Here is a 13750-nt window from a genome sequence, read left to right as displayed (position 1 = left end):
GCGGGAGGGGACGAACAAGTATGCCATTGACCCACGGGTCACTTGCGTCAGGTGGGCTGCTGCATGGCTGGCGGCATGCTGTTGCGTTTTTGCCTTGTGATTGGCACTAGGCTCCTTCCCCATCCTCCCGAGCGGGGCAGTGGGCTTTAGGGTTTTCATGCAGTACATGATTCCGCGCCTCCCTCCCCTCAACCCCCCTTTTACTCCCCTCAACCCCCCTCTTTACTCCCCTCAACCCCCCTCTTTACTCCCCTCAACCCCCCTCTTTACTCCCTTCACTCCCCTCCCCTAACCCCGCACCCCTTCTACAGGCAGTAACACATTACCTAGGGTCCACTAAGCAGCCCGTGCCGGGGCACTCGGAGGGGGTGCCGCCCCACATGCGGGGCACTGTGGCTGGGAACGACCAATACATCAGGGAGCTTCCCACGGTACGGCGACGGTACGGCAACCTTAATGCCGTACTTGGCGTGACTAGTTTTTTGTGCTTGCGGACGCACATGTAATGTGATTGAATGTTGTTGGCTAGCGTGCGAGTATCGGGTTTCATACCCACGGTTGGTTGGTTGGGGGTTTGCTCGTCACCGGTCAAAAAAGGTGCGTCCTCCTCGTCCGTACACTGCTGCATTCTTGGCTTGCATCTCCGGTTCCGGTTCCGAATTTCTCTCCTCCACGTGGCATTGTAAGTCCTGTAAGACCAGCTGGTTGCATGCCATCACGCTACACCACCAACCCCGCGCGAAGGGGTGTGTGTGGGGCTTGCACGCCTGCAGTACAGGTACGAGCTCTCAATCCGCACACACACACACACGACCGAACGAAAGAGAAGTTTCCAGAACACTCCTCCGCACAGCCGCGTCGTTGTAAAGCGTGGCGCGAGGCACAAGCTCGTCACCGTCGTCGCGTCTGTGCGCCCCCTCCATTTCTCCCCCCACCCCACCCCCCCACCCCGCCGCGAGGACTTCTCCTTCGCAAGCGCCGACCGGTTAGTTATGTCTTCCTTACTTTTGGCACATCAGTCTGTCCTCCGTGGCATCAGCTTCACTCGTTCACGTGGTTTGTCTTCCCCCCTCCCTACTCCACCCCACCCCACCGTTCCACTCCTGCGGGCAGTTTCTCAAGGACCACACGAGCCGCATGGAGGCTCTGGAGCGCATGCGCGGCCGCATGGGGCGCGAGGGACTGCACGCGCACCGGGCCATCGCGTGTCCTATGGAGCTGCACGCGCGCGGCGACATCCGGGGTGCGGAGTACGTGGAGCCGGTGCGGCGGGGGGCGGCGGACATGCCGCTGGGCGCTGCGACGGAGGCGCCGGCGGGGCCCTCAGCGGCGGCCGCGGCGGCGGCGGCGTCTGGTGGCCGCAGAGGTGGCGAGGGTATGATGCTGTCAGGCGACTTGCCGGGCACCGGCGAGGTGCTGCCGCTGTCGACTTCGGCGGCGGCGGCGGCGGCGCCACGCATCCCACCGCTGGCGACGGAGAAGTTGGCGGTTGTGAACCGCCAGGTTTTGCCCGTGGCCTCTGGTCCGATTGGCGTGGACACGTGAGGCGCAGCGGCAGCAGCAATGAAGGGATGACGGGTTAAATGTTACGGTCCCTCGCGGGTTGGAGGTTGGAATCCGGGGTGTGGCTTGTAGGCCTTTAGGTCAATAAGTATGCGCCCAGGCCGGAAGCAGGAAAGGGATTGAAGGTGGGGGAGCTTGCAGTCGGGGCGTTGTACCCTCCCTGCCGATATAGACAGCGGCACTACTTTTGATGGAGCGCGGGAGTATACAGGAATTTTCCCCTGTCGGGGCGGTGTTTTATGGGGCATTGGCGCGGCAGGTAATCGGCTGTTGTGTCCGATGATTGTATTGCAGCGCGTGAGAGGATGAGCTGATTGCTTTTGGGTGGCCTTTTGCCTTTGTGCGTTGGGAGTTGTTTTTTGGGGATTGATCGTTGTCGTTGGAATTTAGTTGGGTTGCGGGTTGTGCGGATTGTGGCACGACGGCTTTTTTTTAGTGAGGGCGCTTTAAGGCCCCCTTTCCGTGGCTGACCTTCATGCTGCGATTGTTGAGAGGTTTTCGAGGCACCGACTGTCCTTCCTGCGCATGTAGGTAGCTCCTGCTCGCTACTTTTCCAGAAGCGCACCGTTTGTTCCGCTGCAGAGCAAGGTTTGCAGAATGGTAATGATGTGCAGCGGCTCCACAAAGGTAGCGTTGATATGGAAAGGTTGGTACGGAAGGGTTAGGCTAATTCATACGCCAGGGGTTCTCACAAGTAATAATGTTAGGCTGTTAAAGTTTGGGAGCTATGGCGATACTTAATTGTTGACCCATGGACCTGCTGCATCGGCGGCTTGCTGAGAGATAAACGAAACTGCAGGAGGCCGACTTTTAAGTGCTCTTTTTTTTAACTGCATGCGAGCTGGCCATCGTCCAGTTATCAGACTGGCGGTGGGCGTGAGGCTGGTCCCCGCAGTTTTTTTAGCAACTACATCTGTTTGACCAACCGAGGGTATCCCCGTTGGTATGCCATTTCAATACTTTCCTACCACGGCTTGCTGCCGGCAAGCATGTCTTCTGTTTCACAAATGGGCGTTTATTCGGTGTGTCCTGTGTTTTATCATTTGCGAAGGTTCGTAGGCGGGGCCTGCTACGTCAAACGGAGCAAAGTCTGCAGTGCTACCTGTGTCTATGTAGCTTTTTATACCACGCGATGTGTGTCACCTGTGTCCACCGTTCTTTGTTTACAACGCGATGTAGCGTACGAGGATTTGAGCTGAGCTTTTGAACATGGTGTGAGTTATACTCTTTGTCTTTTGTGCAACTGGTGCAAGATGTATTTTTAAAAAAGGAAAGCTCTTTTGCGTGTAGACATCTGTGGCAATTCTACGACCGCAACACTGTCGGACGACGAACCAACCTTCTCCAGATTCTACGTAAACTTCATAGTTGTAACAGACATATGAAATGCGTCCACAAGCGCAGCCGCTCATGGGGTCCATTGTCTCGGGCAACAACAGCCCATGGCCAAAAGTACAATCCATCCAGGTGCGTTGGAGCCTCAAGATGCCTCCTGTAAACATTAACGCGCACCCAAATCACTACTGTTTTATGCCGTAACGTTGCACAGCGTCAGCGGCGAAGCGCGGTTGCACGGTCGGGGCGTGGACCATTGCCCAGCAGCTCAGACGACCCCCTTAAGAACCTGGATCTCAAAAACCTCAACGATCTGCCCCTTGCCAAACTTTCCGAAACTGCAAACGCGGTCTGGGAGCGCATCAGGTGAGGCAAGGTGGGCTCCCCCCGGTCAGGGACCACCTTTGGCCTCCTCTCGGCCTTGTCATGCCCTGCTGTGCCCTGCTGCCCTGGCCGCCTCCCCTTTCCACCCCTCCCCCAAGTCTCATCTCCCCCGTGACTTCCCAGGTAAACACCCAGATAAGCTCCCTCTACAGCTCTTACGTACGTTTCCGTCTGAATCTGCGTTTCCCCTCTCTTCCTTAACCCCTGGATGCGGCGTGGGCAGGGCAAGCGGCTTGAACGTCAAGGTGATGCCCGTGTCCCTGAACTCGCGGCTGCTGCCTCCGAACCTGGTGCCCGGCGGCTTGCAGGCGCCCGCAGCGCCCCCCTCCAACGGGGTGTCACGAGGGCCGCCCGGGGACGTGCCCAGTGTGGCAGTCGCTGAGCGGTTCCCCTCTGGGGCTGGCAAGGAGCAGCGGCTGATGGCCGCACTAGCGGAGGCTCAGGAGGAAAAGTGAGTGCGATAAGATAATATATATACGCGCAAGGGCCCCTTAAAACGCACCCTCCCTCCCTCCCGTCCCCTGGTCTGCCCTCCCAACCATCTCTCTGGCCCCGCCCCAACTTACAGTCAAGTGAACCTCCTCGCCAGTTCTTCATCATCAATTGCCGTACAACCGCTTATCCCTCGGTCCTACATCATTAGTGAACGCGATGAAGTTCCCGTAGCACCCGCACGTCTTTGCCCCTCCGCCTTCCCTCCCGCCCTGCCTGCTGCCCTCCCTTCGGCGGTCCTCCAAATCTCCCCGGGACTCCCTCGCCCCCGGGTCCTCGGGTCCTCAGGCGCCAGCTGGCCGACCGCACTGAGGTGCTGCGCGCCAACCTGTCCGTGTTGGAGGACAAGAACGCCAAGATGGCGCGGGAGCTGGCGAGCGCGGAGGCTGGCAGGGACGACGCCCTCCGGCTGCGGGACCAGCTGCTGGCGGAGCGGGACCACCTGGCCACCCAGCTCAGGGAGGCGCACGAGGAGCTCAAGGTAGGCCCTTCCGTTGGGCGCATTTGCGGCGGGGAGGGTATTTTGACTGGCAGATGGACAGCCGCACGGATGTGCATACTGACACGAAGGCGCGAGTGAGGGTATGAACTTCACTCCCCTGGCCCCCCTCCCCTGCCCTGCCCTCCCAGCGCGCCTCGGAGGGCATGGAGGTCCGCGAGGGGGCTCTGGAGGCCCTCCGCCAGTCCCAGAAGCAGCTGCAGGAGGAGCTGCAGGACGCTGTGGCTCGACTGCAAGCCGTGGACCGGAGCACCGGTGGGTGGTGGGGGAGGGAGGGGTTGGACTCGGGGGGTGGGGAGGGAGGGCAGGCGTTGGGCCCGCATGAGGGCCGCAGGGGTGTCTGTGTATGTATGTATGTATGTTGTTACAGGGTGGTATAGCTTCACCAGCGGCCCCCTTTCCCGAGGCAGTTCCCTGCTCTCCCCTGCGAGAGGGGCACCCTAATCCATTCACCCCATCCGACTTCAGAATGTATTCGTTGGGTTCAGCAACTCACCACCAGCATCCAACCAAATTTAGCGGATCAACGGCGCCTCAACTTAGTTCCTGGTCAGCTCGCAAGTTGATATAGTCACGTCCAACACCGTCCACTAGATGGGGCCCCACCTCCCAATTCAACACTACTCAAACCCCCGAGGAGTCGGCAGGTGGATTTGAACCCGGAAACTCCGAGAGCAGAAGTAAGGCCTTAACCTCTGCCAGCCGCCTGTATGTATGTTGTTACAGGGTGGTTAACTTCGCCAGCGGCCCCCTTTCCCGGGGCAGTCCCTGCTCTCCCCTGCTAGAGGGCCACCCTAATCCTGTATGTATACATATATGCATGTATGTATGTTGTTGTTGTTGTTGTTGTTACATGGTCGTGGGTGCGTTCCCCGTACCTGCAAACCACCCTAGTACGAGCCGAGGGCTCAAGGGCTGCCAAATCGCCTATAAGCACCATCCTACCTCGCACTTCCAACGAAACAAGTAATGAAGTATACTAACGACCAAAGGGAACGATAGAGTTGCGGTGAGACCATATACGTTCCAGCATTCTTGCCAGGCGTCCAGGTTCCCACTTCATAGCGTCCTTCATATGTTCGAAGCGTGGAAAGCCCATATCAGATCTGATTCCGTCGTAAACCGGACAGTCCAGCAAAATGTGTTTCTCATCCTCGATGTGGCTATCAGTGCCGCAGCAGGGGCATACTCGCTCCTCCCTAGGTATATAACGCCGTCCCTTACGCGCTCTGTTAGCCGCCAGTGCCCAACACCAAAGCCTAAACTGCATAAGCTTGCAATTCGCCGAACGTGGGATAAACATTGTGATGTGCGGGAGCACCTCCTTCCTGCCCGCTTGCTCGGCCGCCAGCCCCATCCAATGCTTATACTTCGCCATGTGAATTCCTGGTTGTTTGCCGTCTGACGGATACACGTCAGGCTGGACATCTAAACGTGTATGCTTCCAACCACTCACTAATCGGTCCTTGAACTCCGAAATCACACCTTCTGGCATTGGCTTGTTCATCAGCCACTCCACTCGTTCGTCTACCTCGTGTAGCCCTTGCGGGGCCTCTTTCCATACATCGTGCCCCAAAAAACATAGAAAACGGAGGAGTAGTGTCCCCCATCCGGGCCCTTCGGGGTTGGAGAGGGATTCTGCGACCTCCTGTCGCAAAACTTGGTATGCCACAGACCCACGCTGTAAACGGACATGGTTCCAAAACCTCACAACCTGCTTGAGAACGTGGTAGTGTAGGGGTAGCTGCGATAGCTCTGCGAACAAGAGGCGGTGTGTATGTATGTATGTTGTGTGTGTGTCCTCCCCCGCTTCACCTTCCTGTCCCTTCCTGTCCCGCCTCTCACCCCTCCGCACGTTAGAGGAGCTTCGCACGCAGCTGACCTCCCTGGAGAGCTCCCGGGCGGCCGCGGCCAGCGAGCGCGATGATCTGGCCTGTCACCTGCAGGAGCTGGTGGAGCAGCTGAACGACCTGTTCAGTGCGGAGCAGGTATAGGGGGAATGGACGGGTGGGGGGTTGGGGGCAGGAGGGAGGAGGGAGGGAGGGGGATGAAGGGGGTTGGCAGGGTGGGGCAATACAGAGACTAGGGTAGGCCCCCGCTGCAACCCCGCGCCAGCATGTTCTTGTGGGGTTTCAAATGGACTTCCCGGGACTGAACTGAATGCAACTGAAGGATATCCTCGACTGACCACAACTTCCTGAACATCCATTCCGCCGCACTGGCCTAGCTGCCAATCCGCAGTCCTTAACCTTAACTTGACCATTGTCAAGTCTGTTTCACTATGAAGTTTAAAAACTGGACTTCTAAAGGCAGGTGATGTGATCTGGGGGGGAATCCGCAGGGCAATCTCTTGGGTGCTACTTTGCCGGTGAAGGCGGTGGACGCAGCTGCCGCCACAACAGCCGCCCCCGGCGGTGGCGACATCCCCGCGGCTGCGCCTTCCGCAGCCTCCGCCGCTGCACATCTGGATCAGCTCCGAGCCACTACTGAGGGCGCCTTTGCAGCGCTGCGGGTGGCTCGCACGGAGCTCGGGTTGCTGAGGTCTGAGAACCAGCACCTGGCGCAGCGAGCAGAGGTGGAGACACGGGGGAGGGGAAGGAGGAGGGGAGAGAGGAGGGGAAGGACGAGGGGGAGAGAGGAGGGGAAGGAGGAGGGGGAGAGAGGAGGGGAAGGAGGAGGGGAAGGAGGAGTGGAAGGAGGAGGGGGAGAGAGGAGGGGAAGGAGGAGTGGAAGGAGGAGGGGGGGAGGGGCCTACAAGAATATGCTCCGATGGGGTAATGGGGGTTCAGAAGAACCACTTTAGGATGTGACGCGCTCTGTTTCCCGTATCATCTTCGGACTTCAAGTTCAAGATGCGCCAAGAAATTTTACGGCATGTTTGGACTTCATTAATATTGCCTCTTGACCTTGTTTTTTTCCTCGCTGTCCTTTCTGTCTCCCTGAGTTCTCTTTTCCTTCATGCCTTCATTGCTTTTCCCTGGTCCTTCCGCTCGTACCGCATACTGCCGTACATGCACCTGCAGGCTCTGACCAGCTGTAACACGGAGTTGGCGGCGGCTGCGGATATCCTGAAGCAACAGGTGGCGGAGGCGCGTACGGAACTGGACGAGCAGCGACGTGAGGCGGCAGAGCTGCGCAGCCGCGAGGCAGCGCTGCAGGCCGAGCTGGCGACGGCGGTTTCGGAGCGGCGAGCTGCGGAGGCGGCAGTGGCGGCGCAGGTGGCTCAGCGGGAGGAGCTGGCGGCGGCGGTGGTGCAGCTGACGGCCTTCCGGGACGCGGCGGCGGCGGCGGGTCTGGGTCACGTCGAGCTGGCCCAGATGGTGACGCAGGTAAACCGTACTTACATACATCGTCCCCCCGCGCGATACACCGCGCTCGTACATTTTGCCGTACATGTCGGCATCTCGAGCAGCGCATCTAAGATCTTCCCCGGGCTCCTCCCCCCCCCGCACGACCTCCCTGGTATCACGGACAGATCACGACCCTTAAGGAGCAGCTTTCCGTGTCTCGTGCCTCCGAAACCGAACTAAAACGCCGCCTGGCCGCGGCCGAGGTGGCTTTGTTGGACAGCCGCCGTGCCGCCGCCGCCACCGAGGCGGGGTTGGTTTCGGAGCTAGAGGCCTCACGCCGTGACGCCGCGGAGCTGCGTGCCGTGCTGCACTCGCGAACGCTGGCGACCCAGGCCGCTCGGCGGGCGGGTATGCCGCTTGCCCCCGCGGAAGGGCACCTGGTCAACACCAACCGCTTCTGGGTGCCGGCGGACGTTATGTACGACTTTGTCAAGGCGGTGGCGGCGCGAGAGGCGGTACTCGTGGAGGCCCGGGGCTTCTTGGCGATCTCGGTACGGGCTGCGCGGGGTACTCTGGGGGGTCGTTGTGGGGGGGTGCAGGGCTGCTGAACGACCGTTGAAGTGCCACTGGTCCGCCCAGCGCGTCCCTTTGGAGGAACATTGGGTTGCCTTTGCTAACTTTAAATTTGAACTAGCTTTTAATATTTATGAGCTGGTCTGCTGTAAATTGTATAACCACTAGAAATATATAAGAAGATATCATAGAGGGCCTCTTCCCACCCGCGTTCTAGACGTCCTGGATGCCTCTTCCCGGGCTCCGCACAGCTCCCAACGACCAGCCAGCGCATTGCTGGCCACAACCGAAAACCAACATGGGGGGGTTGAGGCCCCGCAAACCCAGCGGCGCGACAAGACAGCTCAAGCGACGCACAGACAGACGGACGGACGGATGAACGGACCAAATCGTCGCCGCACACTTCTGAACGCCGGGCCCCCTCGGCGTTTTGGCCCCAATGGTCCAATCATGGTCCAATCATTCAACGCCCACATGAAGCAAGAGGGCCGCACGATGAGAAGCTAGCACCACATTGTGAAGCCCAGCAGCAGCAGCGGCAGCACCAGCAGCAGCAGCAGCACCCCTCCCCTTCACTCACTCAAGACCGCTCTTCCCCCCTTTCCCCTTCCTGCATTGGTATCATGGACGCCCTACCCAAACCCTCGTGCGAGAATGCTGCCTCTTAGAGCTCTAGACCTCATATCCCCGTGTCTCTTCCTCTCTCTCCTCCTGGCCCTGCTCCTGCCCCCCAGGTTCTCTCCGAGGAGCACAACGTGATGGTGGTATCCACGCAGTGGGACTCCCCAACCTCCTTCGAGAGCTGGTCTCGGAGCGCCGCAGCTCGCCGCCACCACTACCCCGCGGGGGTCTACCAGTTCGCGCCCCGCCGCGGGGAGGGCGTCCCAGAGGACTACCTGCCATTCAAGGACCTTGGGGTGACCACCGGGGGAGGCAGCTCGCACTGAGGAGATGGCGAAAGCTATGTGGAGCTAGGTCTGGGGTGGGCGCGGGGCTGGGCCTGGGCTGGGTGTGAGCTGGGGTGGGTTCGGGGCTGGGCCTGGGCTGGCTGGGTGAAGGCCAGTGGTTGCTGCAGTGTCAGACGAGGACGTCCGGGGGTTCCATTGGAACGAAGACTGTGCTGACTGGCTGTGTAACTTACGATGTGCTAGGGGTGTGAGAGGTGTGGGGACAGTGGTGGTGGCTGGGCTGTGTGGCGGCTAAGGATATGAACTGATGTCGTCGGTGCAGCAATGCACTCCCTACTGGGGCGTCTGGGTGAGCGAGTTGTTTTGGATGTGGTTGGCGGGTTGCGGTTCGGGTGAGGAGGTGCTGAGGAACTCGGACTGCGATGTCTGTGGTGGGTAGGAGGAAGAGGAGGAGGAGGAGAAAACGGCCGGCGCTATATGAGTGTCCTATTTATTTGTAACGTGGCTGTCAGTCTGTCGGAAGGCCGCTTGGTGGCTGGTTAAGCGCTTTTCATAGCCGTGGCTGCTGATCATCCTTTAGGCAGCAGGCAACCAGACACATGCATCCCTGCCCAGTCAAAGCTCCTGAAAGTGCAGCAAATCCTTGAGGGCACAATCCATAACGGGTATCCATGGATAGCTGGCATCAAAAGGATGCTATTCATGCTTTTAGCATGAACTGACTCTAATGTTTGATCAGCAGGAGTAAAAAGAGAAAACTCGGATTTTGTGCATGTGCACCTACACATCTCTAGGCAACAGGCAACCAGACAGAGCCGGGGCAGACAGGCACTGTGGCTTGTGACCAGCCCCACGGTTCAGGGTTTCCAGGCGGTTTGCTGACGTGTGGCGTGCGGAGTGGCTGTCTGGCTGAAAACCACCTGCCATTTTGGTGAAGGACCGACAACCCCCCTCTGCAAGGGGCCTTATTCAGGGGCACTGGCCGGTCTGGACTGGTCATGTCTGTCCTGCTTCGGGGTCGAGGGTTGTGATCGGGTAGAGGGGCTGTCGGCCTGGGGGGAACAAAACTGGGTATGAGGAGTTTCGAGTTCGGATATTGTGTCGGCGTTCGGATATCGGGTAAGGCGCCTGGCCCTGGTGGGAATGTGGCGCACACCCAGGCCGGGGCCGGCTGGTGACCGAGCCGGTAAGGCCGGGCTTGTGAAGGATGATGACTGATGCCCAGCACCAGTAGCGGCGCCCCGCACCGGCAGCGGCGCCCCCTGCCTAGAAACATCTATGATGGCCAGCCCGGGCGCAAGAGTCAACGTGCCCACACGCCACGATGGCCCACACATGACTGGAGAATCCCGATCCCCGCCCGATAACAAACCAGTTAGTTTGGCTATGATTGCATAAGCTTAAGAATCAAGAAGTGACGTCCCGCGCCAGCAGGGTACGGCGCACACGGCTGTAGGGTACGACGCCCCGCGCTAGCAGCGTCTTCTTTCCATTTCAGTCTTAAGCTGCATGACCTTTGCAACCATTTTTAGGAAACAGTTGCTGACTGTCGTTTGTGGGCTGCATGGAGCTCTTCAACTCCCACGGTAATGTCCTTGCGGACAGGCAGGGCATGTGGCCTGCCCCTGGAACATTGTGTAATAATGCACAGTCAGTGACGTTTTGCTACTTTGCTACTGAAGTTTCGCTATGAGATCTCTCCCATCTGTCTGTCTGTCTGCCTGTCTGTCGCCTGCTAGATGCGAAAGTAAACCGGTCAGTGCTTTGAGAGCTCCCCCCGACGAGATGGACCAGACGGGATGATTACCTAACGGTCACTGACGTGGCAGTGAAGAAGTTCAGTTCAGGCATAACGACAGAGGTGCGGCGGCGAGGGTACAGAAGGCGACATGTTACCACCTCAGCTGAAGGTGTTGACTGGTTCAGTTGGGGCATAAGGAGGGATTGGCGGAGCTTCATGAACCGCAGAGCCGTGTGCGATCGTCTGCACGTGCCGAGAAATTGGAACTTGGAATCAATCGCGAGAGGAAGGAGCCGGAGACAGGCAGGAGCGCGATAGGACAGACAGCCGTGCCGGCAAGACAATTGCATCGCTAAGCATGCCAAAGATTCGTGTGTGGATTACAGGCTAGCTGACTAGACAATTTAGTCATGTAGAACAAAGGCATCAATGTCAGGCACTTGCACCTTATCAATGTCAGATGTCCAACATGAGCTCACCGCGTGCTGCATAGGACTTAAAACTGGTTCAACATGGACCCAAATGTTAGTAAGGATGCTTCAAAAAGGATAGAAAATGCTTTTGCCAGCAGGAGGTTTTCGGGTTTTGCCTCTGGTACCATTGCTTTCTGCCAATTAGGAAAATGTCATGAGATGCCACATAGTTTGGAGGCATCCGCGATTTGCGAAGCATGTGAAGACATCTGCTTTTGTCGGTGGAACGTGTCTGCAGATACCGTAATGATACGAGTTTTTTCTGATACGTGTTTTGGGGAAGGCCCAAAATTAACGCTGAAATTATTTTGATGATATGCAATTTTGGGGACGGTCACGAGAAAAATCTACAGTTGTGATACACTTTTGGTGACGGCTCCAGGGCGTCCCGCGGGCGTGCTCACGCTTCGCGCGCTTACGCTTCAGCGTCTACTACCGCCAAGCTGCTATCAAAGTCCGAACAGCGCGGAAAGGCTGCGCATTAAGTCTTAGAAACGACAAATAGATAACGTCAACCCATGCGAATAGCAGCCCCAGAACAAAGGAACAAAGCTTTGCAATCCTCTCATCGGCATGTGCCTTCTCGCGCTCAGTCCTTGCAGCCTCAACCTCCGGCGCCACTCGAACGCTGGCAATGCCTGCCCTGAGCTCAATGGGAGCATTGGTGTCGAGCTTGGTAATCGCTGCAGTGTGGGACTGGGAGTACTGCAACTTTGCTCTGTGCATTAGCTGGCAGCTATGGTTTTGTATTATTTGCTTAGAGGTACTATAAGGGATTTGTGTTGGTTACCGAGTAGGTATGGTTTAGCTTTGATCAGTACGACTCTGTATCGTGCAAGGTTTTGCCAGACTTTTATGTTGTTTCAATTTAATTAAGGCATCCCTACACCATTATTTGTAAGCTTAATATTCTTCTCTTCCTTGTCTCGAAAAAAAGCCAGCGTCTGATGTCGGCCGGGCAAGTTAGGAACTAATGCTTCCTCCTGAAGCCAGTTCCTTCACAGGTACACGAGCTAGGGGGCAGGCCAACGGCAGGTAATTACACTCCGTAATATCATGTAATCAGTTTCGTTAATAATTCACAATCCGAGGCTGAGCAGCTTCAAGAATGTTTGCAAGTCCATTATCCGATAAATCATCAGTCAGATCCCATCCCACAATGGTGGGTGCAAGTAATGGATAGGCGGCACAGCCAGCGTTAGCCTGCCTTTGCCGTCATTGGAAAGTCTAGGATTCTACCTTAATGCGCACGCCACGTGATACGCAACGCCCAAACGCCCAAGCCCAAGCTGCTATGTCGAAAGCAAATAGCCCCAAAATCGGTACCCTCTCGTCGCCCATCACCATACACACCCGCACGCTCACCATGCGACATGAAATATCTCCTTGCGTGCGAGCACCGCCTAAGCACCAGCCGCAGCAAAATCGTCACCAGTAGCAGCAGCGGTGGCCGTACGCGGAGCAAGACACGGCAAATCGCAGTTCATGTTGCGCGAAGAAACCTTATCTACAACCATATGAGCGTCCGATGGCATATGGTGGTGGTGGTGATACAGGTGGGCCTTGTGCGCGTTTGTTTATTGCCCATTGCGATTAATCGGCAGAGAACGTGCACGGATAGCATGTGCATGATGAGAACAACCCCCCCCGCACGTGACATGGGAAACGCCTCAACACCCCAAGGTCAAAGTTACCTCGAGGGCCCCCCTTCTGGCATTCACTACAAAGCTTTCCTTGCCAGAGCACAAGTCGGCTGTAGCAAACCAACCGGAAAATCCGGATTGCTTTCGAAATCCCACGAGCCTTCAGGTCTACCATAACGGCCACAGTGGTTGTATTACTTATCACTGGGTCAGAGCACTGAACAATTTAAAGGAAGAGGATAATTATGCCCCCGTATCGTTACCTAGATACCGACCAGCCCAACTTCTCCTTCGCGACCAGGACGAGGAGTCCTTTGCAAACGAGGGCTTTCCCCCACCCCTCATGTGCGGCCTGCGGTCCACCCTCCCTATCTCCCTGATGGCTCGCTGCATATGCGTTCGCTCATGGCCTAGCTAGCCACTAGTCATCTGTAACTGTCCGCGAGAGGGTCCGCCTCCGGAGGCCGCGCGGTCCTAATCACACAGCATGCATCGCACGACATGCGACCTGTATCAAGCTAAGTCCTGCAATGCATTCGCGGATCCGTCGCCATGTGCAGTCCTTTATAATATCCCGTATGATGCGTACTAAAAGAATCCAAAGCGACTCGGGCGACGTCGAAACACGTTTTCAAAAACAGTCGAAGCACTGCAGTCTACGGCCTGCAGGGAGCTCCAAGGCGGACGCAAGCACTGGAGCTTCACTCCTCATCTCTCTGTGCCCTCCACACACATACATACATACACACACACGCACCGCCACATATCCTAGCTAGCTTGAGCCCATTAGGTCGCATTAAAGCTCCCCCGTACCCATCTAACGCAGTTTCGCACCGCAGTGCTTCGCGC

The 13750-nt window shown here is 57.4% G+C and overlaps 2 protein-coding genes across 2 annotated transcripts in view; both read left to right on the top strand.

Moving 5' to 3' along the window:
- Positions 1 to 1545, top strand: part of VOLCADRAFT_117048 (uncharacterized protein) — a gene marked incomplete at both ends in the record, with an annotated part of 20334 nt that extends 18789 nt beyond the window's left edge. The window contains 2 exons of the mRNA XM_002949192.1: positions 312 to 431; positions 1114 to 1545. Of these exons, the coding sequence (XP_002949238.1) occupies positions 312 to 431; positions 1114 to 1545 (552 nt within the window). The remainder of the gene's footprint in view (positions 1 to 311; positions 432 to 1113) is intronic.
- Positions 1546 to 2944: 1399 nt separating this feature from the next.
- Positions 2945 to 9083, top strand: VOLCADRAFT_89483 (uncharacterized protein; the record flags this gene model as incomplete). Its single annotated transcript, XM_002949191.1, has 10 exons — positions 2945 to 3030; positions 3166 to 3264; positions 3506 to 3733; positions 4063 to 4255; positions 4405 to 4528; positions 6134 to 6261; positions 6648 to 6848; positions 7297 to 7602; positions 7749 to 8114; positions 8871 to 9083. The coding sequence occupies 10 exons, from the start codon at positions 2945 to 2947 to the stop codon at positions 9081 to 9083; spliced, it is 1944 nt and encodes a 647-aa protein (XP_002949237.1).
- Positions 9084 to 13750: the final 4667 nt, after the last annotated feature.

Source organism: Volvox carteri, assembly GCF_000143455.1.
Source record: "Volvox carteri f. nagariensis unplaced genomic scaffold VOLCAscaffold_13, whole genome shotgun sequence".
NCBI classification, from domain to species: domain Eukaryota; kingdom Viridiplantae; phylum Chlorophyta; class Chlorophyceae; order Chlamydomonadales; family Volvocaceae; genus Volvox; species Volvox carteri.
Note: the sequence above shows the minus strand (reverse complement) of the source record. Positions and strands in the feature narration are given on the sequence as shown.